This window comes from Oryza glaberrima, chromosome 4 (genome assembly GCF_000147395.1).
Source record: "Oryza glaberrima chromosome 4, OglaRS2, whole genome shotgun sequence".
Lineage (NCBI taxonomy): Eukaryota > Viridiplantae > Streptophyta > Magnoliopsida > Poales > Poaceae > Oryza > Oryza glaberrima.
The window spans coordinates 27,251,017-27,274,034 of NC_068329.1; the positions used below are offsets into that span (position 1 = coordinate 27,251,017).

The window sequence follows — 23,018 nt, forward strand, 5'->3', positions numbered from 1 at the left end:
AAACTATTCTGATCCCTTGATGGGATATCATGTCATGTATTACATGTTATTCAAATAATCACGAATCTTTTTAAAAAATATATATTTAACAAGACAAATTAATGTATGAGATATCACTTCACAAAGCTTCTTATATTTTAAGACGAAGTTGATAGCGCAAAATAAGATTAGACCAAACCAGGCCTATAAAATCCATTCCCTAGTCCCTATAACTTCCTACTCCTATCTTATTATATCTCCTGGATATAGTTGGCTAAATAGGCTGCCCAGCATGGCACCGGTCATGCCTGGGCCAAGGTTAGTCGGGCTGGCACAGCCCGACCGACACGCAGGGTCGTGCCGTGCCAGCCCACGTGCTGCACACACAGCCCAGGCACGGCTTATTGGGCCGTGCTAGGCCGGCTTGAAGATACGATATCTCATCGTGTTTCTCCACAGAATAAGTCTATTTTTTAATCCCTCAACTCTGTGCGCTGTGTTCATATGGCTGGAAATAGGTCTATTTGTATATATCTTCTCATTGGGCCTTGCCTTAAATGGTTATTTAAGTTTATTTTTCATCTCTCTACTATTATTTTTCTTTGATCGTGTCGTGCCAGGCCGGTCCACTGTGCCAACGGTGCAGCCCAGGCACGGCTCGGCTGTCGGGCCAGGGCGGCACGGGCACGACCCCAGTCAGGCCGTACCGTGCTTCGGCCGGGTCAAAATGGTGTACCTTGGATCGGGCCGCGGGCCTCGGGTCTCGGGCCTCGGGCCATATAACCATCTATACTCCTGGAGGAAAAAAAAATAACAGGCACGTCAGCAGGATGAGTTGAGTTCGTCCAGAACGTTCAAGCCGATCACAACGATCACAGCACGAGCTCGATCCAACGGCCTCTGTCTCGACAGCAAGGCAGCACACACACCATCGCTCCACGCGTCACCTCCTTCCACCTCCCGCCGCGACGTGTCTTCGGACGTGTCACCCCGCTCGCCTTCCTCGCCCACCGCCCGCCTCCTCCTTTACAAAAACCCCCGCCTCCCACACGCACGACACGACGCTTGCACTTGCAGCTGCAGCTAGCTTTGCCCAGTTTTGCTTAGCTTTTCTCTGCTTCCTTCGATCCCATCCATGTCCAGGTTGATGGCCGCCATGCTGCTCGGTGGCGCCCGCGTCGCCGGTAACACCACCACCGCCGTGATGGCGCTTCATCATCCGAGGCCGTCGTACTTCCTCCCTCCCCGGCCGCGGCTGGCGGCGGCGAGCTGGAGCCGCCTCCGCCTGCAGACCGCGCCGAGATCATCCCAGGTGCGTACCGTTCGTCCGTCGTCGATCGCCATCGCCGGTGAGTGATGGGTGTTGTTGGGTTAGCTGGCTGACATCAATGGCCGTCGTTTTTGTTCGGGGTAGGCGTACGACAACTCGCCGGCGGACGACCGAAGGGACGTCGGGGACAGGTACAGGGACGCCGCGGAGGAGGCGAAGGAGGCCACCGGCGATGCCAAGGAGCGGGCGAAAGGGATGGCCGGGGAGGCCAAGGGCAGGGCGGCGGACATGGTCGGCAGGGCCAAGGACGAGACCAAGGACACGGCGTCGCGGGCGACGGACCGGGCGAAGCACGAGGCCGCCGACAAGGCGGCGGACGTGAAGGACCGCGCCAAGGACGCGGCGGACATGGCGCAGGGCACGGCGAGGGCGGCGAGGGACAAGACGGCGGAGACGGCGGAGGGCGCCATGGACAGGGCCGGCGAGGCCAAGGACAGGACAGTGGAAGGGACGAAGCACGCCGGCGAGAAGGTGGCGGAGATGACCAAGGAAGGGGCGAGCAAGGTGGTGGAGACGGCGCAGGCCATCGGCGAGAAGGCGAAGCAGGCGGCGCAGGGCGCGTGGGGCGCCACCAAGGAGGCGGCGCAGGGCGTCAAGGACACGGTCGCCGGCAGCGACGTCGACGCCGACGCCGACGCCGCGATGAAGGAGCGGGACAGGATCGCGCAGGAGGAGAAGAAGAGGCAGGCCAGGGAGAAGGGCGCAGGCTTGCCTTAGGCTAAAAATGCCAAGTGAACTGCATACTTGTCGCATGCTTGTTGTACTAAAAGCTCTTCTTTTTAGCTGAATTTTAGTCGGTTCAGTTCTTTTGGTTGAATAATGTTGGCAAACTTTAAGCTCTAATATCTGTAATGGAAAGGAACATATTGAAGTTATTAGCTATGCAATGTACCAATGTACACTCGGTAGACTGTAGTAGTTCTAATGCTCCTTAATACACCACATATTTAACAGTTTAAGGTGATTCTAAACTGAGAAGCAGTAATCACGTGAAGAAGATAAAATCAGTGGAAGAACCGTGAGCTGAGCTGTGAAGACAATTTTTTTGACCTGAATCAATCTGATTGATAACTTTCTGGAACCTTTACTACATGTAAGGTATTAGACGAGACACAATTCCAGTTGAGCAAGGAATGAACTGAAGCCCTGACAACACTGGACTGCTCGAGTCAGACCCAGAGCTAAAAATATTTACACAGAACGAAATGATCCCTTTTTTTTTGTTGTTAACACTTCGCAGATATCAAAATTTTTACTCAAAAACTCAAACGAGTACCTTGTCTAGTACTACATGGCAAAAGAATCTCTTCCTCACACAGGAATACACATGTTAGCTCACCACACTCTGATGTGTTTGCTACACAACATTTGCTTGCAGCTACATTTCGCAATTGTACAAAAATTACAGGAGACGTGGATTCCTAAAACAGATGTTATCCCTTCCTGAATAATGCCAGAGGTGCAACTATACTCTTCTTCTCTTTGTAATGCCATTCTTCTCTAGTTAGTGTTATCTCTACTTGATAGCAACGAACAAAACAAAAGGGTGTCGGAAAGGGTACCATTCGGCAATCAAACATAAGAGGTCAAGCGCACCTGCATCACATTTGTGTGTGGAATGCTCATCGACATCATCGCCCTGCGGCAGTTGTTCCTCAAGAATGCGAAGAAGTAGTTTATGATCAGCTTCTTGAAGAACCAGGAATTCTTCCTGGCTTTGACGATGGGGTTGTCAATGAGATAGACGGCTCCAGATTGCTTGGCCTGCCTGATGAATGCGAGCTCCAGCTCAAGGTTCTGTGTGTAATCCACCACAGGATCGTGCTGAGGCGTTGAGCAACTGGCCTCAGGAATAACTTCTGCCGAAGGCACAAAGTCTGCCAGGAGAGGGACGTCAAGCGAGTAGAGGCTACCATTTGGCGCTACGATTGTCCTAGATGGGGTTGGAGGCTCCTCGTCAGAGTCGATGTCGTCTCCACTTTGTAGGGATAGCTCTACTGCCTCCCGCTGTATGAACTTCTCGAGGCCTTCAATCAGAAGGCGCTCAAATGTGCTTTGGCTCTCCTGGTTCTTATCTTTGTAGCCGTACCTACACTCATCCAAGTTAACACCATCATAAGCTTTTTGTGACGACTACACATACTTGGAGACAAATTAACTCCAGGAGAAACTACATCAGTAACTATTTCGCATGACAAAACTGCAAAATGCTTATAAGGACGGAGCTAAACTTCAAGTAAGATATAGCATACCTTGCAATACAGCGGAACATGTGATAACCCCTTGTACAAACACGTTGGAAAAGAAACCTTTCAGTCTGGGGAACCACGGGCACTGGTACATTCCTGATGCATACAAAAACGATTATCGAGTGGATTGCAGGAAGGGCAATCAGAAAATGACCAAAAATTGCCGGAACTCCTTTCACTATCTCACTGTAGACCAAGCCTAATCCAGGAGCTCTAATAGTACCAAGGTTGGGCCCCAATTTTCTCATCAAATCCTTTGAAAGCTTCTTTTTAACTTCACTGTCATACTTCAGTTTGCTTCCATAATTCCAGATGAACATAACCATTAGAATACCAGATGCAAAAATTATCAGAGCCCAACCTCCATCTCCAACACTACTTAGAGACGATGAGAAGAAAACCAACTCTAAGGAGAGGAATGTGATGACAAATGACAACACTTTCACAATACTGGTTTCCCAAATTAGAAGCATTATGATTGTAACATAGACTGTGGCCATTATCATCACCCCAAGCTCAGCTATGGCTGTTCAATATGGAACAGGGTAAGCGCATGTAGAACACTGAGCATTACAACTTATTAAAAAGCAGATAAATAGACAGATTTGCACTAAAAAGTATAACCATATAATTAAGTTATTACTAGATGAATACCTGCCACATTGCTGAGGGAAATTAAGTTGCATAATATGCACAAATAAGATTAAATACGAATATTAAAACTAAAACAAATTGATACTTATGAATTTTGAGGCCTAAAAAATTGAGATTACTTGGTGTTATGAGAGAAGAAAGAAGAGACAATTTGAACCATAGATCTATCATCCAATGGCTAGAAATAATTAAGGTGATGTGGCTTAATGATAGAAGAGAGATAGCATTAACTACACTTAGTGGGGATGAACTATACAAGTATATAGGATTACCATATGCATTGCCAACATCATATATGCTTCTGAACAGCAGAATAAAGCCCAAGCAGGAAAACAATAAAAACCAGTTCACGACAGGAATGTATATCTTAGCCATAAATTTCCGAGACGTATGAATGATCTTGAGTCGAGGAAAGCAACCAAGAGCTATTGACTGCTTTAGGCATTGGAATATAGCTGTCGTCATTGTTCTACTAGCAATCAATGCGGCTAAATTGGCTATTAAGAAAACAGGCCAGAAAACTCCACCTGCAACGAAAACAACGCGTAGTAAGCCAAAGTATCTAAGTGCTATGGAATACTTGGTATCGGCTAAAATTATTGAAGAAAAAACAGTCAATGTAATCACTAATATTTTTTTTTCAAAATATAAGGATTATACGCCGATTGAGATTATTCAATTAAAAAATAATGGGTAAATGTTCAGCAATATCTGCCTTACTTGGGATGGATGAGAAGAAGATCTGCTCAGATGAATTTTGGTTTGCAATAAGAAAAGCGCCTTGTCCTAAATAGGCCAAGACAAGGCAAGGAAGAACAAGAAGCGCAAACATTGACTGCAAAGGAGGAATAAGATGGATTTAAATATAATCACAGAGAGTGGTTACATTGAGTATATCTAGGTGACAAGAAAAGAAATATTAGCAAGACGATACCTGAACATATCTTACAGGAAAGTAGGAAAGATTTGCAAAGATTGCCTCGGACCCTGCAATATGTTTTGGATAAGTGTATCAAGTTTCTTTTAGCAAAAGAAAGAGTTGAATATTCCTTCTTAAAATAGCATACTGCTGATGGAAATCAATTGTAACTGATGATGGGCCGACTAGTTATGATCTTTACCTGTTGCACATAAAAGACAGCCAGCAAGGGACAGCCAAGCCTGAAAGGGATTCCTCCCAAAATAATAAATAATGTAGAGAGGATTAAATGCTTTAAAAGCTGCTGGGCCATATGTACTGAGATTGTATATACCAATTCCTCCGAGACAGCAAAACCATATAAGTAAAGAAGGGCCAAGTGCAAACCCCATTTTGCTAGTGGCATACCTCTGTATACTATACAAGATTACAAGAAGTACAACTGAAATCATCACCACAAGGCCTGCAAATAACATTTAGTGGAGTTAAATAAATAGTTTGCTTAGGTGCTATCAGATACAGGGATCTAAAGGATCACCTTGTGAGGCATTTGGTATCCCAACTTTCAAGCCACTGACAGCAGACAGCACTGCATTCAAGAATAAAGAGTTAAAGATTAACTAATAGCACTCCTAGGAGAGGAGATTTTAATATAAACACAAGTGTAAAGTATCCATTTGATGTCTTGTGTATTCTTTATGATCTACCCAGTAACAAATACTTGAACATGAAGAACATAAAAAGGGAAAGGAGAAAGGAAATAACCTGACATAGCTGGTGTGATAACTCCATTTGATATGAACATTGCAGTCCCAAATAGCACTAGACCTAGAAGCAACTTCTTCAATAGCAATGAAGATTCAAGCTTCTCCTTTACTTTTATGGATCTCTCAAGCTCTGGCGTTGGAAGCTTGAGTCGGAAACTCGACATCCTCTTCTCAGAGTGTACTTGGTTTGGAATGAGACTCACTTTTGCATTTCTGCAAATCAAAGAGTACAACGCAAATATACCACCTGTAGAGTCATGGAATCACTGAAAGATGTTAATGTTCTAACTTAGTCATTATACAAGACTGAACATGACAAACTAAATTCACAACCTCAGATATACCTTCACCATCATCATTAGCCCAAAGGACGACTAAGACATACTTCACTAGTGGCATCGAAATTAGAGTATAAAGGACAAGTGACAGTGCTCCAAGAACATCCTCCTCTCCAAGAATGGGATACTTGCTGAACATGACATCAAATGTATACAATGGACTTATTCCAATATCTCCAAACACCACAGCAAGAGTCTGAAGGGCAAGAAACATTGTCCTGCCAAAATCAAACTCCTGCACATGTAAATAAACCATATGGAAGATAATTAAGGAAACATCATCAATAATGCTAGCTGGTTTTTCAAAGTAGCGTGTACATTTCAGGATCTAGGTACAATTATTTCGATGTACCATAAGAATATCCCATCGTTCGGGTGTTTGCATTTTTTTTTTTTGAAAGGATGTTTGCAAATATTATTCAGCTGATGAGTCTTCAAAATGTTCCCTTCCCTGAAAAATCGCAGTTACTTGGATGAATCTTCAAAATGTTTTTCTTTTCTAGATGAGTATGTTCAAACAATTAGTGTAGTTTTTTATTTAAAAGAAAAGGCAGGTGATTTGTCAGACAATCGGTGTAGTTGATCGCACAAGATCATGAACATCACATTTCCCTCAGGCATCTGATCAATTGCAAACCATTCTCATTGTCGTCCAACACAAGGTTAAACCAAAAGTAACTAGTACACATGCCTAATCGTTGCCATTTTTCCTCATGATTCTAATCGCATGGGCAAATCAACTTTAATCATACCGTGACAGCCACATCATTCTCCAAATCTCTCGCACCAAATGACGCACAAGCACACGCACGAAAGAAAAAGAAAAAGAAAAAAAAAGCAAACCGAAGTAAATCAAACCGCAAGCCAGAGGCCCCTCACCTCGCTGTCCTCGATGTGCTGCGCGACGGAGACCTCGTAGCCCTCGACGTCGAACCAGTCGACGGACGGCACGGTGCGGATCAGCTTCTGCTTCTCCCCATCCTCGCCCTCCCCCTCCCCCTCGCCGCCGCCGCCGCCGTCCTCCTCGTCCTCCTCCTCCTCGGACCCGAAGCTCCCGCCCCTGCCCACGGCCCCGACGGCCGCGGCCGCCGCCTCCACCGTGTCCCCGTCCTCCTCCCCCTCGTCGTCCTCCTCCGTGGACACCCACCGCCACTCCATCGACGGCGCCTTCCGCATCCCCCCGCCGCCCATCGCCGACGCCGACGCCGACGACGACGACGACGCGGCCATAGTATCCCGATCGGATCGAGAGGCGAGGCGAGGAGGGACCAGGAGAAAAATTCGTCTCCGTGTGTTGCGTGTGGAGATGTGGAGGCGCGGATGGAGGAGGAGGAGGAGGAGAGATCAGGAGAGAGAGAGAGAGAGAGAGCGACAAAACCGCGAGCCGGAGAGAGAGAGGCGAGTGGGTTGAACTGAGCGGTTTCGTTCGCGGGGGGCGATGCTGAGGTGGCACACGTGCTGACCACGTGAGAGCGGGCTAGCGGTTCTTTTTTTTTAAAAAAAAATTCGTTGAAATGTGGATGCTTTTTTGTAAAATTTATTCAAACGATTCAAAATTTAGTCCCTTTTTATCTAGAATTAGAGTGAATTGCATATTGGACCGCTAATATTTGCCTTGGTTGCTCATTGGGCTAGAAATAAATATATCTTTTTCACATTGGGCCTGCTAACTCTACAATAGTTGCACATTGAACTGGTGTTCTTCTCCAACTCCCTTCTCCGTTAAGTTGTATTGTACCCGATCTGTAGAAGTCTCTGCACCTGCCATCTAGCTCAAGCTCGCTACCACAGATGAGCAAGGCTTCGGGAGACCAAGACCTTGAGTGAGCTGTCGCCGGCCGTTGATCAAGCCCCTGCCCTACGCTGCACCGAGCTCGACCTTCACTGACACCACCTTGCACTGGATCTGCATTGAGCATTGCCCCGCGCTCGAGCTCACCATCGGCGGTAAGCAGACCATCAAGATCGCGCCACCAATCTAGCTTTACCTCCTCCAATCCTTGCCTGTGCACTGGAGCTCAAGTTTCAGCTCGACCTTCCTCAGCTCAGGCCACTCGGTCGATCTCGCCCGCACCCGCCCCTGCATCAAGCTCACCCTCCTGGCCCTGCAATCTCTCAAACTAAACCTCCATCCAACAAGCTGTTGCTGCAGGGGAGAAGTTGATGGTGAGCAGCTACGATTAGGTTGAGTAAGCGTTGGCTGAGCTCCTTCGTGGATATCTGTTAACTGTTGGCCACCAGTGTTCGAGAGAGATAAGAGATACCGACACTGACTTACATGTGGGCCACTAGTGTTAAGTGAACTTTTGGTAATAATACGTAGCCCAAAGTGAAAAGTTATGCTACCACCTAGTCCATCATGTAACAAAGGTAATAAAAACTGGTCCATTATGAAATTTACTCTTAGGATTATAATCTAGCTTATACAAATAAAAAAGTCTAAACCTAAATAAATAAGCAGCCTTTTTATTTGGGTTTTTAAGGACCTACTTATTTGGTAGAACTCTAACTCCTAAATTTAGCTCCAGGAGTTGAGTGTGGAGTAGAGTTGTGGAGTAGTCTAAACCTAAATACACCTCTCTAATGTATTCTGTGAGAGTGCTCCACCCATTACCCAACTTCTCCCTCCGTCCCGATATGTAGCAACCTAGGATGGGATTAGATCTATGTCCAGATTCGTAGTGCTAGGATGGATCTAATCCCATCCTAGGTTGCTACATATCGGGACGGAGAGAGTAGGCTCTTTTTTTAGGTTGAGCTAAACTGTTTGGCTGGGCTCTAGCTCCAAAAGAGATTGAGCTAGAGCTGGAGCTGCGTCAAACATGCTCTAAAGCCATAACCAAAAACTAGGTTGAAGATTTTCTTTTTGTTTCTGATGTGAGGTAGATGTATGACTCCACTCTTAAATTTAGAACTTTAAATCCACGGGATTGTAAATTGTATAAGCCAGAAACTAACTTAAAAGTCTAAACTAATAAGAGTATAAGAGTAAACGCCCTTAGCATCTAAAGTTAAATTGCCTATTGGCTATTGTTATCCAAGTTCGTGTGGACATAAATTCTGTTTCTGTTTGATTTCAGACATTGTAGTATTTTGGGTTTAGCTAAGGCTGTGTTTAGTTTACGCTAAAATTGGAAGTTTGATTGAAATTGAAACGATGCGATGGAAAAATTGGAAGTTTATATGTATAGGAAAGTTTTGATGTGATGGAAAATTTGAAAGTTTGAAGAAATATTTTGGAACTACAGCGCAAGATCTGTTCACTGCCATCTCCCACTGGGTGGAAATTCAGAGATCTCTGGAATTTTTTCATGGTCGCATCTATTCCGGAATTGATACTTGAGAGGGACACGCAATGCAAAACATGGTCAAAAGTGCTAATAAAAGTGATAGGAAAATCCCCTCCTTTCACTTTCAAAAAGGCTTCTTTTGAGTTCTCTGAACTTCTCAGGAAACCGAATGATTGACACAGTAGTCCCCCCCTTTTGTTTATGTATCAGAAAAAAAAAATCATCTTGACCTCGCATGAACAACTGAAGTACTGAACAGGTCATTGACATGCCATAGCACGATTGCTTCTGCCAATTGGATAATACACTACTGCACCAGCAAAGCAGCAAGTGTAAAATCTTTTTCTGAAAGTTGCAGCTCTGAAAACTCTGAAACTGTGTGCCGTAATTCTTGCATGCACACGGAGATTGACCATCTTTATAAATCCTAGTTAAAAAAAGTATTCCAGTTCCAGCTTGAATTAGAGATGGCAATGGGTGCATACCCATTGGGTTCTCTTGCCCCATACCCACACCCATGATGTCTAAATACTCCCACTTAAATACCCACACTCGTCGCGGGTACAAAATTGTCCCCACACCCACACCCATGTGGGTAACGGGTATCCAACGGGTACCCATACCCATATAATTGACTTGTAATATTTATAGTTTTATACTATAATTAGCCATATTAGAGTTGTAAACCATCAATATTTTCTTTAGCAACAATGCTATTAATATTAGTGTTCAAAGGCGAGTAAAAAAAATTATACAACCACATTATATAATCAAGAAATCAAATAATAATTTCATATAACTAGACTAAGCAATGCTTTAAGATGTGAAAGAAGTTTTATGCTATGATTTAGTAGTCGTTGAGAGTTATAATGCTTATAGTTTTAGACTCAATCAATGGGTTTTTTCTACCCACGGGTTGGTGGGTACGGGTGGGTAAAGAACGGACCCATACCTATGTACCCAATGGGTAAGAGTTTTCGCCCGTTAGTAGACCCATGAGTATAAGAGTTAGAACACGATTGGCTTCTAATAGAGTAAAAACCCGTCGGGTCTCGGGTTATGGGTACCATTGCCATCTCTAACCTTGATTCTAAGCTTGATGCAGTTTATGCAACTGCAGCGTGGACTGTGGAGCAAGCCCTTGTAATTAATTTGCCATCTCAACGTGTTTAGCACATCTTTGACATCGACCACCGTTTCATTCCATCGCCCAAAACCATGACCTGGTGGTGATTAGCAGAAAATGAGTTGACTAGTTCGTTCTGAGATTTCTGATAGACCTTCCTGCTGGCACAAGCCCAGAGCAAAACTCAATATTTAGTCACCATGAAATCTGAAAATATCTTCCAAAGGAAATATCTGAAAACTAGAAATCATCATCAAATGGTTAGTATATATATTTTGGATTGAATTATGACAGTGATGTGCCTGGTAAAACATATTACTCCTGATAAGGAAGAACATGCAAACAAACGAGAAAGCCTCACACTGTCCAATTCAGACTTGAGACTGTCCGACAATTTCTTACTCCCGTCCTCTCAAGATGTAATTATTTTTAATTTCGACACACTACTTTAACCAATAATATTTATAAAAATAATATGTTTTAAATAAAAAAGTTGTATATTACGATAGTTTATTTAATGATAAATCTAGTAGCATCAAATTTACATGATTGATTTTTTTTATATATTTGCTATTAATAGTGAAAATTTAAAAAGTTTGACTTGACATTATTCTAAAAATGCTTATATGTTGGGATGGAGGGAATAGCTATTTACTTTTTTCTTCTTAAACAAAACATTCAAATTAAATACTCTATCCGTCCCATAATATAGTAACGTAGTACAGAATGATGTTTAGATCCGTTGTATTATGAAATGTCAATATTATAGGACGGAGTGAGCATATAGTACTAAAATTCAATCCTTTCAACAAATTAATCTTAAACATCTGCAAATTAACCTTTTTTTATAAAAAAACTGAAAAATCCAAAATCCCAAAACATGATCCATTTCCTTATCCCCTCGAAGCCAACTGCAGCATCACACTACCTCACCCACTACCCCGCGTCGTGCCTTTTGACTCCTCCCATCTCAAAACCGCGGGCCGCATCCCGCGCCGCCGCCGCCCACCGGCGGCAACCACCCGCCACCGCGAGCGAACACCCCTATATAAACCGCCACGCCACGCCACGGCCACCAACTCCGAACACGACATGGCGCCCTCTCTCCTCACCACCCCGTCCCAGGCCCTGGCCCTCGCCCCCGGCGCCGCCGCCAGCCGCGTCGGCGGCGGCGGCGGCGGGTCGGCGCGGGTGAGCTTCCCGTCCGGCCGCGTCCAGCGCCGAGGCGCGCTGGGGATGCGGGTGCGGGCGTCGGTGGCGATCGAGAAGGAGACGCCCGAGAGCGAGCCGCCGCCGACGTTCCTGCGGGAGGACGGGTCCGGGGCGGGGTCCGGGTCGGTGCGGGAGCGGTTCGAGGCCATGATCCGCCGCGTGCAGGGGGAGGTGTGCGCGGCGCTGGAGGAGGCCGACGGGAGCGGCGCCCGGTTCGTGGAGGACGTGTGGTCGCGCCCCGGCGGCGGCGGGGGCATCAGCCGGGTGCTCCAGGACGGCCGCGTGTTCGAGAAGGCCGGGGTCAACGTCTCCGTCGTGTACGGCGTCATGCCCCCCGACGCGTACCGCGCCGCCAAGGGGGAGGCCGGCAAGAACGGCGCGGCGGCGGATGGCCCCAAGGCTGGGCCCGTGCCCTTCTTTGCCGCTGGCATTAGCTCGGTAAGGCACAATTACTGGTTCATTTTGAGTGAGAATTTTAGGTGATTTTGCAGTTCTAGTCATTGCATTGCCGTCAGAGATTTGGATTTCTTAGCATCAGGGGTAGTACACTACACTACGATTCCATTCTTCAGCTTTGTTGGCATCCGAGATGCCGAGTGCAAGTGAACTGTTTAGGTGGTCAGTAAAATTTGGGAGTCTTTACATCGCAGTTGTGTGAATGATTTGGCTATTGTGGGTGTTTACTGTTCACAATGTCCATTTTTAAACTTCCATGTGCTGTTTGACAATAACAAACGGTTGTTGAGAAGGAAGTGTTTGCTAGATTAGAGTTTGCTTTTCTGTTTGAAATGTAGTGATGTCATTGCTATCTTATTGTGAGAACTTGAAATGCATAACTTTGAATTTGGGTATGTAGTTAAGCATTTGAATGATGAATTTAGATGAGCCCGATATTCTATCGTCTTCCTGTATATGCTCATAAGAGACTAGGAATTCTCATATATCGGAAAATTATGTTTTTAAGAAATTTGGAACATGCTGCATTTTGTTAGATGCTTCAGCTTCAGCCATCATTTGAAGAACTGCGGTGACCATGTTTGCCATGCCTGTGCAATATTTCCTACTGTCTCTTGTATCCCAAGCACTGGTGACTGGTCCACTGTCTTGTGCTACTGTTTATGTGCTACTAATTGGACCAGTAGAGTTATAAAGAGCTAGATCTTTAGCCAAACTTTGTATTTTTGTTCCACGATTAAACACACTCACTTACTCTTGTTTCAACATATCATACCTTTCCAGTAATGGAATTATTCCTTTTATCTGCAGGTTCTTCACCCCAAGAACCCATTTGCTCCAACATTGCATTTTAACTACCGCTATTTTGAGACAGATGCACCGAAAGGTATTTGTGCGAACAATATACACTGCATAATTTTAGTTTCATCAAGTGTAGGTCAATCTTAGCAATTTTTATGATTACTTTCTTTTTCCGCCTGCAGTTGATATGTTCTCTGTTCTATCCTCTTTAAATCTTTTGTTTAGATATACATGTGAATGAAGCTAGATTTTTTTTTTGAAAAAAAAACTGGATATCTGTATGAGACATAGAGCAATTCTATTTACAGTAATGAGTAAATATAAAACTCTTAACATTCTCCTATATATTACGATTAATTTACATTTGGTTGGCCATTTAAACCACCTTTATTATCAGGAACTGCGAATCTCATCATGCAGATTATTAATTCATAATGCTCTACTGCAGATGCTCCTGGTGCACCAAGGCAATGGTGGTTTGGAGGTGGTACTGATTTGACTCCTTCATATATCATTGAAGAGGATGTGAAGCATTTCCATTCTGTATGTAACAGTTCCTGCACATTTCAAAGCCATATGTCCTAGACTCCTAGGATCAAGAGTTTTATTTCCCTCACGTTTTGGCTAATATTAGCCAAAACACTGTTATTTGCTACTTCGTATACATGGAACTCATTTAATTTTTATGCCTTTTCAGGTTCAAAAACAAGCGTGTGATAAGTTTGACCCAAGTTTTTACCCGAGATTCAAAAAATGGTGTGATGATTATTTCTATATTAAGGTACATTCAGTTTCTTATTGCGTGCTATAGCAATTAAGAAAGGTTCTTTAATCTCTGCATATGCTGCCTTTATTTGGACACTACAATTCTACTATTTTTTTACATCATTTTCTTTGATAATTTATCATTGATCTTGTGCCTTCATGGTTTTCACTGTAAATTAGTATTTCTGAAGACAGTTGTTACCTTGTTTGAATAATTGGAACTTTGGATGAAGCAACCATTTTTTCCCTACATTTTGTTCCCTGTGTTGAATATTCATGGTTTGTCCTTCAATGCAGCACCGTAATGAGCGTCGGGGGCTTGGTGGAATATTTTTTGATGATCTTAATGACTATGATCAAGAAATGCTTCTCAACTTTGCTACAGGTAAAAGTCCTTACTAGAATGACCACACAAACTTAATTTTATGAATTAGCTTGTAGAGATGTGCCGGAACCGGTCTTTCACAAGACAGGGATTTCTGTCAGTTTGTTTCAGGAATTAGTTCAGATAGCAGGGATATATACATGCTCTTCCTCTTTTAGTATCTAATTGTTTGAGCCTTTTTTCAAACCCAAGTGGCACTACTATATTGATGTTGGATGACCCAGTGAACACTGTTTAAAATGGACCCAATGTTTAAGTTTTCGTTCTCTATGTTGACAAACAGATTGTTTTGTCTATCTACAGAATGCGCGGATTCTGTTGTTCCTGCATACATACCAATCATTGAACGCCGGAAGGACACTCCATTTACTGAGGAACACAAGGCATGGCAACAACTGAGGAGAGGTCGCTATGTGGAGTTCAACCTTGTAAGTGATCTTAGATGAACACAGCTAGAGTCTCACTGCAGTATCTGTTTCTGATTCCAGTGTTGCTTCTTGTGAAGGTATATGATCGCGGTACCACATTTGGCCTCAAGACTGGGGGGAGGATTGAGAGTATTCTGGTTTCTCTTCCACTGACTGCACGATGGCAGTACGATCATGTAAGCTAAAATGCTCCTTTGCCATGCCAATTCAATAAACATCAAAGTATTTCATGCTTTCAGCTTTAAAACAATACAAAATTTAATATCACATAGTGAGCATATACTGTTGAATATGATATATTCTCGGCAAAGATCATGTTACATGACACATTTTCATCCTCGGGGAGTCAGTCAGGCAGGCAGGTTTCATAATGTGCCATTTACTTGCAGACACCTGAAGAGGGAACTGAAGAACGGAAACTTCTTGACGCGTGCATAAACCCAAAGGAATGGCTCGATCTCTGAACAGCTTGATTTCGTTCGTTCGTCCAATCGTTTGTTAGCTTTCCTCGCACTCTGTAGCCTTACGATCTCCAAACATGTGTAGTTCTTTTACTTGTAGAATCCTGAATAAGTGTATGATGCAATGCGGGTGTTTTGTTTCATCTGTCGATGCTGTTGAGCTTTGTAACTGTGGTATCAGTTTCTCTCTCTTTTTTTCGAGTGAATGAAATATAGCCGGTGAGCCTTTTCCCAAAGAGTGGCAAAAATTTGCTGTCTATTTATCTCATGGTTCCCAATATTTGTGTCTAATGTCATTGATTCAAATCCAAAAAATATAAACATAGCTTGAAACCTTTCAAATATGACCCATCCATGCCAAGCTATAATTGGTGAGAATTGACCTGGTGTTTCAGGCCAGGTGCAGCTGATTGGCTTTAACTAGTTTTTGCACAGCGTTGACTGAAATTCGTCGGTTTTTACTAGTTTTCGGTCAGTTTTTTTTGGCAAACCAGTGAGGAGCGGTTTTTAATTTCAAAATAAAAAGGTAAATTCTGGTGGCCGCTCACCGGTTACCTGCTTGGGCCATGACAACGGAGTGATGGATGGGCCAACCCGATTTGCTTGGGCCATGTCTAGCATGACTGCATGAATACATTATTATTACTAGTAGAAATGACTTGCAATCATGAGGTGAAAGGTTAACTGAGGAATAAGAGAATTTTATCAGCTTCATCTACACAGCCAGTTTGCTGCTGACCACTCCTAAAACTGGAAAGGGTCGCCAAGAAAGGAAAAAAAGAACTAGTAACAAATTAATATGCTAAAATTCCTCTCCAGTTGACATTTGAATGACCTATAAAAGGAGAGGAGAGGTGCTAGTGGACACCACCATTTTTGTACATGATTATCATGCAGCATTTGCAATAAGTACGATCAGTTTTGTGCTGGGAAGAAAAAGGCACAAAGCACTACGCAGCTGAATGGTTATTATTATCATTGTACTCATATGCTTTACAACTTGATAGTTTTATTTCTGATCAGGCACTTACCCTCTCATCACAATGTCTCACTGGTTGGAGACAAATATCCAATTTCAGTGATTGCAAATGGCCCCATCCCTCCTTAAGATATTTGGGCCTCAAGGTTTGAGCTCACTAATGCCTAAGTGGACTAGAGGCATAGATCATATTAGACCAATAACATATTGCTAGATCTCTCCAAATCTTTGCTCATTAGTAGGACTAATTCTTTAATAGCATAGGGCTGCTTAACCTAATTGCTCTTCCCTTTTGTGATTCGCCAAGAGCACAAGGTTTTGGTGAGACCGTTTCGGTTTAGAGCAGAAAGTGAAGGGGCAAACCGGATCCTGTTGTTTAGTAACTGTTCAAGCTTACTAAACAACTCCTCTGCACATGAAGGAATAGTAAGGTTGATTGTTCAGAGCCAAAGCTGATGCAAAAAAGCAAACGATCTGATTGGGGCCCTGCATGGCTTGCATGCATGAAATGGCATCATTGGAAAGATTACTCATTTTGCCTTTTGCATATCAAGTGCTAGCTGAACAAGTGAACATGGGTGAATCAAAATATTCAGAACTAATACCACATCATCAAGATGCACAGGGATGAAAACAATGGCGGAAATTCTGATCAGCTGAGTATTGTTTTTTTTTTAAAAAAAAAAGTGGTACCATTTTTGTTTCTAGCCATACAAAATTTGATTTTTTTCTAATTTCTATCAGCGTCATATTGAAGTCACAACTAAACAGCTAAATTAATAAATATGAAAAATTCCCAACTAACCTAGAACCATTTCCGTAGAAATGATATCGTTTTCCAACCCCGTGGTTCTGTGTTTGATTCTCAACACGCTTACACTCCTCTATATGTCTGAAATGTTCTGATTTATGTACAAATTAAGAGAATTATGAGTTTGAGTGTACCGATCAGGAATGAGTTTTGGCAAGGCCAGACATGCCCTGAAAAAGGAACCTTTTTCCCGTTCCTACTTCTGTCTGACTGCCCTTGTTGGCTGTTGCCATATTGAGAAGGCTCTCATCCTGCCTTTCCTTTTGCAGAGTTGGATCCCAGTTTATGTGTTTAGTTTGTGCGAGCCTACTGAAAAGGACCCCTCCATTGTTGCGAGTTGCGTGCCACAGGCAGGTTGCCATCATGGGGGAAGCATGGCATGATCAACAATTCTGCAACTACACTGCATGACATTCTTTGGTCCAATTCACACTGGGAAACCAAAACCAAAGAGAAGAGCAGGTTTTGTTTCTCATCACACTGAAAAGAAAAAAAGGTAAAAAAAAAAAAAACACATTCAGGCCTACCCGCTGCTGCCATCTTGTTCTTCTTTTCTGACGAGCAAGAAGGAGCTCAGCTGACGGAGCGTGGCCGACATCGGGTGTAGAACGATCATGCAGCTGTTTTCTTCGCACAAGTCTCTGAACTTTCGAGATTCTCACGGCTCGATGTGCTTTTGCTATCTGAAACTTCATCCATTGCAGGTTGAAAATGGGGGCAACTCAACTGAAGTATGGGAGGATGAGGCTTCGAAGAATGGGTCCTCCTTGACCGAATTAAGGCCCTAATTTGATATATCTAATCTAACTATCTAAGGATCACAGATCCACGTTGGATTGAAGTTAAATTATAATAGTTCAAAATATTATATTATCTAAAATAAAAAAATAAAATAATTTGTTCAATTACTATCAATATAATTACATATCCAAGTCTATTGATTTCTGGAGTTATGAATAGTCAGCTCCAAGAAATCTCGAATATGCAGTTGTGAAGTTTAAGGCTAGTTTTTAAGTGTACTTTTTGCATGGATGGTAATACATGAATGCTTGACAAACAAAACCTTTGTACATTGATTTGCCTCAGTTCTGAACTGGAGCTGATGTTGCTGCTTGACGTCAGTTATGACAGGCTAGCCAATAATATGAGCTGGGTACGAACAAATCAACTTGGTTTTAGTTTTAGATAATCTGAATAAAAATGGCCTAAAGCTTATATATTGTTATTATTATTTGAAGGGCATGTCAGGAGTGTTGTGTTAACTGCAATTCATCAAGACCTAGATGCTACTATCCGAACAGGAGGAGTAGAAGTAAAAATTGGCAAGTACAATTCTTAAAACAAATCCAGAGGAGCTTTTGGTGGTGCAGAATAGAACACAGGAATATTATGTTTTAAAAATTGTATACCGTACTACTGAGCAAGAAAGTGGGTGAACCAAACTTTACAAATCAGTATTAGTTGGATTAACAATCAATAAATGGTTGCTCCCAACTTTACAAGAAGTTTGATGCCACTTCCCAATATTAAAATTGCTCTAGCCTATGGATAATTAGTTTGCTGAATGGAGGATACAAAGCATATGTCTCTGACCTTATTATATCAAGAATTCATACACACATTTTTGGGGAGATTCCCTGGAATCTATTGAATTTATATCAGTTAAAAGTTGACTTATGTTTCTAGAGACGTCCATTGCCGTTCACCTGAAAGAAAATTTGAAAAATTCGATATATAACTCATGGAGTCGTGGTCACGGATGGTAGCTCCTGGAAGCAAGCATAAAATTTGTTAGAAGTGTATATGTCATCAAACCAGAATACTAAACAGAAAGGAGATATATATCCTCATAAACTTAGTGCAACTTGTAGCATTGCAAAATGATGGGTCATTACTCACAACACACAAACATCTTATCTTTATATATAATGATTACTGAGATATGATTTTACAACAAAAGTGAAAAGTTTGAAAAGTCCCCATATGCAGCCTTTGCTTGTCTTCCCAACTAGAACTAGGATGAACCCCATCAAGCATCTATCCTGGTTGCTGGCTTCCAAGCAAAGCAAACCGTGCATGCTTGCCTATGTAATAACCTACTGATCATGCTAAAACACCAAGCTAAAATGTTCTCAAGAAAGTGGTCAAACAGTTTCATTCATTTGTTGATGAGATAGATGTGATTGTGTTCTTTTGAGCTGAATGGAATGGAATACCAAATAGATGAATGATTCTAGGGTACAAAAATGGATTTTGAAATAATATTTCCCTTTTCTCTCTCTTTTTGTGTAAGACTCTGTCTTGTTTCTCTTTCGGCTTTCTCCCAAAGCCAGAAATTTACCTGCCATAAAAAAAATTAAGAAATTTATATGAGGATTTTTTTTTCAAAAATAGCGACTTTTAGGAGCTCAGGAAGCGTGCGCGTTCATATATTCCATTCCATTCAGCATTTAGGTTAAAATGAGGTCAGTAATATAATATCTATTCAATCGTTCCAAATTTCATAACTATTCGAATCATATGCAACACACATAGAGGTATGCATGTGCTCTCGAGGGTTTAATTAAAACACACTCCCTTTCTTGACTTGCTATTTTTGTGTCCACTCCCCAACCCCAACCACCTTTCACATGTCTGAAGTTCCATTCTTGATGGCCTCCATTAGCTGCAGCATTAACAATAATTACAGGAGTTAGGAGGGGGATAATTGCGGCCAATGGCAGCTATCGCTGTGATGGTATTAAAAATTAATGCGTGCTTTGTGGTGTCACCAGAAACAAACCTTGATGGCTTGTGATTGGTGATCAGATCATGTACAAATAGGCTGTGAGATCATTTTCCATTTCTTTTTGAGAAAATGGTTGTTAACATCACTTAGGTCATGGCAAGTTTGTTGCTTCCAGAAATTATATATGCACGTCCTTTTCAAGCAAGTCCCAGGTGACAATCTCATTCTTGACCCCATAAAATTAATTATTAGCTTATTAGCACTTGATGAATGCCATATTTTCTGAACACACCATCCCTGTGAATTCCATCTCTTTAATAGATAACAGAAAATAAAAAAAAAAGATTCAGGATCAAACTATCACGGGAAAACCGAAACTGAAAAAAACCTTTATTGCAAAAAGGTATCTGAAGTTCAAAACACAACCATTTAAGCATCTTTACAAGAGTTTTCCCTTTCTTCTTCTAAAAAGAAAAGGCTCACGAGCCTCTCCTAGCTGAGCATGCATTTTTCATATTATTAAACAAAACAACTACTCTCTCCGTTTTAAAATGTAATAACTTTTAGCAATGTTTCTGGACATGTTTATATTCAAATACATAACTCAAAAATATTATATTTAGACAGGTGGTATTTTTTTTCTTTTGGCAAAACTGTTTTAGACCCCCCTTTGATTCAAAGGAAATTCATAAGAATTTTAGTGGATTCCATTTCTATAGGAATTTTTCCTATATAACCCTTTGAATCAAAGGAATGAATCCTATGAAATCCTATAAAATTCCTATGGAATGCCTAAACACATGTAAATTTTGGAGGAAATCTAGCATGAGGTTCTACCTTATGGAAACTTTCCTATGAGTCTTCATCTCTCCTCTAATTCCTGTGTTTTTCTGCGGTCCAATCAAACGGCCATTCTTGTGTTTTTTCTGAGTTTTGTAATTCTCTATTTTACACTTGCACTCGTATTAAAATCCTACATTTTTTCTATTCCTACGTTTTTTCAATCCTGTAATTCAAAGGACCCTTAATAGCGGAGGAAAAAAAAGGGATTCCTCCACGTTGAGCGACAGTAGAGCTGGCACGTTTCTCGAGGCACATGCATCAAAATCTAGTGAGAACTGATGGTCCTGGGTTAATTACTATACTTGCTAGCCTTTTAATTTGCACAGTGGCGATCTTAACAATTACTGTACTTGGTCACAAGCTAGACGTGCTTATGCCTAAAGAAAGGAAGATAGTATGGTACGGCGTCAGTTGGTTATGATAAAATTCTCTAAAGTGTGGTTTAGCTTTGCTTAAATCAGAAGCTGTTAGGGCAAAGATAACATATTTTACTTAGAGCTTTGAAGAGTAAGGCTGTACTTGAATCTAGCGTTTGATCAATATCATTTTGGAATCATAAGCCTTAAGCCCTCTTTTGGAACACCAAAATCTTTTATTACGACATGCAAAGAAAAGATTTTTTTTTCCGGAAGACCTAGAAACAGTAGACAGTGAGTTACCCTGTCTAATTTAAACCTCAGAAAACTCTTATAAATATTTGTTAAGTTTTTAATTGTTTATTAAATTCATATTAAGTCCAGTACGTAGTTTAGAAAACGTGATTTGTAAATTCCTTATATTTTAAGACGAGAATTATTCCAAGTAATTAACCTGATTGACTGATCGGTCCACTTTGCGTTCGAACTCAAGTGTCCAGAACTCTTTCCTCCAAGAACACAGAACAGAACGGTGGATCAGTGTATGATTAATTAATTAATAGCTTAATTTTTTTAAAAAAATAATTAATACGACGTTTTAAAATAACTTTGTTATTGATAGAATATTTATAGCGAATGCAATCGTTTAGTATTTTTAGAAAACGTGTGGTATAAAAGAAGAGAGTGTAAGTTGGGAACTCATCGGAAATTTTACATGCAAAACAGCTGGGAGTGCTCCCTATTTAGGCCGACTTCTTCGGTTGAAATTATCAACTCAACACATCATGTGCACACTTTTTAAACTATTTAATAGTGTATTTTTAACAAAAATATATAAAATATTGCTTTAAACATTTATATTTTTTTAAATAATAAAATAATTAATACTTAATTAATTTTATGGTAATGAGTCATCCCATTTTATTAGGGTCTGTTTGGCTCAGCTCAGCCAAACAGCTTTAGCTCCATCTAAAATGAGAGCGAGAGTTCCTGTTTGATTCAGCTTAGGATTATTATAATCTGAATTATTAGGAGTAAGCCGAAACAAACAATTAGATTATTACGCTAGATTATTATAATCTATAAGCCAGATTACTATAATCCAATAATCTTCTCTATAGGAGTTTTTTTTCAGATTATTGAGTGGCTAAAGACCCACTACCCTTAGATGCCTCTAATAATCCAGAGAAACAAACAACTCGTAGCTTATTTTATGTTAGCTTATTATAATTCAGCTTAGAGTAATCTGATTTAATAATCTAGATTATAATAATCTTAAACTGAAACAAATAGGGCCATAGATAAAACTCTAATAAATTAAAGAGATGAAATTGGGTTTATACTTCTTCCCAACTTTACTCCTAACACTAAATTTTAGAATTAGAGCTCGAGAAAAAAATGTCCAACACCGAGCAGTCGCCGACCTGCCCACCCAGCCGAGGCCTCGGTTTCCGTTTGCGGTGGATGTAGCATCAGCTCGATTTGGTATTTTCCCTTCTCGTCGCAGTCCATCCGCTGCTCCGATATATATATCCAGCGCCGCACCCAGCACCGGCCGTGGACGAATCACGGGACGAGAAACCCATCGCGCGGCGGGAGGGAGTCCGCGGGCGACGGGTGTCCCCTCTCCGCGACACGCGCCGCCTTGCCACGCTGCTTTCCGGCGCGCCGGGGTGGCGTGGCGTGGGAGGCCGGCCCGGCCTTTTTCGGTCGCGTGCCCTCGTGGAGTTGCCGATTCGGACTCAGGGGCCCGTCGTCCTTTGCGATGTCTGGCCATACAATTGTGTTTCGTGTCAATTCGGTAAAAAAAAAAGCAGAAACAAAAATACTATACATGTTAAGGGCCCCTTTGATTTATAGAAAAAATATAGGAATTTTGGAGGATTTTAATCCTATGGAAAAAAAAATCCTATGAAGGCATTTGAAACAAATGATTGAATCATATCTAATCCTTTAAAATTACTGTGGAATGGGTAATCCTATGCACATTTTGGAGGAAAGTTAGCAAGAGGTCTAACCTCTTGGAACATTTCCTTTGAGTCTATCTCTCTCATCTGATTCTTGCGTTTTTCCTGTGATCCAATCAAACGGTCATTCCTATGTTTTTCCTGTGTTTTGCAATTCTCTGTTTCACAATTGTA

The 23,018-nt window shown here is 41.9% G+C and overlaps 3 protein-coding genes across 4 annotated transcripts; 2 read left to right on the forward strand and 1 right to left on the reverse strand.

The window, feature by feature from the left end:
- Positions 1-1,057: 1,057 nt before the first annotated feature.
- On the forward strand, positions 1,058-2,295 carry LOC127771002 (ABA-inducible protein PHV A1-like). Its single transcript, XM_052296784.1, has 2 exons — positions 1,058-1,291; positions 1,394-2,295. The coding sequence occupies exons 1-2, from the start codon at positions 1,115-1,117 to the stop codon at positions 2,024-2,026; spliced, it is 810 nt and encodes a 269-aa protein (XP_052152744.1). The 5' UTR covers positions 1,058-1,114; the 3' UTR covers positions 2,027-2,295.
- A 263-nt stretch (positions 2,296-2,558) lies between these two features.
- Positions 2,559-7,612, reverse strand: LOC127771001 (probable potassium transporter 15). 2 transcript variants are annotated; one of them, XM_052296782.1, is made up of 10 exons: positions 7,116-7,612; positions 6,243-6,471; positions 5,897-6,145; positions 5,670-5,720; positions 5,334-5,594; positions 5,147-5,199; positions 4,933-5,047; positions 4,485-4,739; positions 3,562-4,084; positions 2,559-3,398 (listed from the first exon to the last, which is right to left on the reverse strand). In XM_052296782.1, exons 1-10 carry the CDS (start codon positions 7,464-7,466, stop codon positions 2,882-2,884), a joined length of 2,604 nt encoding a protein of 867 aa, XP_052152742.1. In that variant the 5' UTR covers positions 7,467-7,612; the 3' UTR covers positions 2,559-2,881. The 2 variants fall into 2 exon arrangements, with proteins under 2 accessions (XP_052152742.1, XP_052152743.1); XM_052296783.1 differs by having other exon boundaries at positions 6,243-6,454; positions 7,116-7,200.
- A 3,966-nt stretch (positions 7,613-11,578) lies between these two features.
- On the forward strand, positions 11,579-15,396 carry LOC127772333 (oxygen-dependent coproporphyrinogen-III oxidase, chloroplastic). Its single transcript, XM_052298362.1, has 8 exons — positions 11,579-12,302; positions 13,131-13,206; positions 13,570-13,664; positions 13,819-13,902; positions 14,184-14,271; positions 14,575-14,699; positions 14,777-14,875; positions 15,089-15,396. The coding sequence occupies exons 1-8, from the start codon at positions 11,745-11,747 to the stop codon at positions 15,161-15,163; spliced, it is 1,200 nt and encodes a 399-aa protein (XP_052154322.1). The 5' UTR covers positions 11,579-11,744; the 3' UTR covers positions 15,164-15,396.
- The last annotated feature ends 7,622 nt before the right edge of the window (positions 15,397-23,018 follow it).

Bases quoted from the DNA above. Each gene is read 5' to 3' on its own strand.
- LOC127772333 (XM_052298362.1), top strand. From the start codon at position 11,745: ATGGCGCCCTCTCTCCTCACCACCCCGTCCCAGGCCCTGGCCCTCGCC. The intron at 12,303-13,130 runs GTAAGGCACAAT...TTTTATCTGCAG, and splicing joins TTGCCGCTGGCATTAGCTCG to GTTCTTCACCCCAAGAACCC. The intron at 14,700-14,776 runs GTAAGTGATCTT...CTTCTTGTGAAG, and splicing joins GCTATGTGGAGTTCAACCTT to GTATATGATCGCGGTACCAC.
- LOC127771002 (XM_052296784.1), top strand. From the start codon at position 1,115: ATGTCCAGGTTGATGGCCGCCATGCTGCTCGGTGGCGCCCGCGTCGCC. The intron at 1,292-1,393 runs GTGCGTACCGTT...TGTTCGGGGTAG, and splicing joins CCGCGCCGAGATCATCCCAG to GCGTACGACAACTCGCCGGC.
- LOC127771001 (XM_052296782.1), bottom strand. From the start codon at position 7,466: ATGGCCGCGTCGTCGTCGTCGTCGGCGTCGGCGTCGGCGATGGGCGGC. The intron at 4,085-4,484 runs GTAATCCTATAT...CATATTGAACAG, and splicing joins TGATGTTGGCAATGCATATG to CCATAGCTGAGCTTGGGGTG. The intron at 3,399-3,561 runs GTATGCTATATC...GGATGAGTGTAG, and splicing joins ATGTTCCGCTGTATTGCAAG to GTACGGCTACAAAGATAAGA.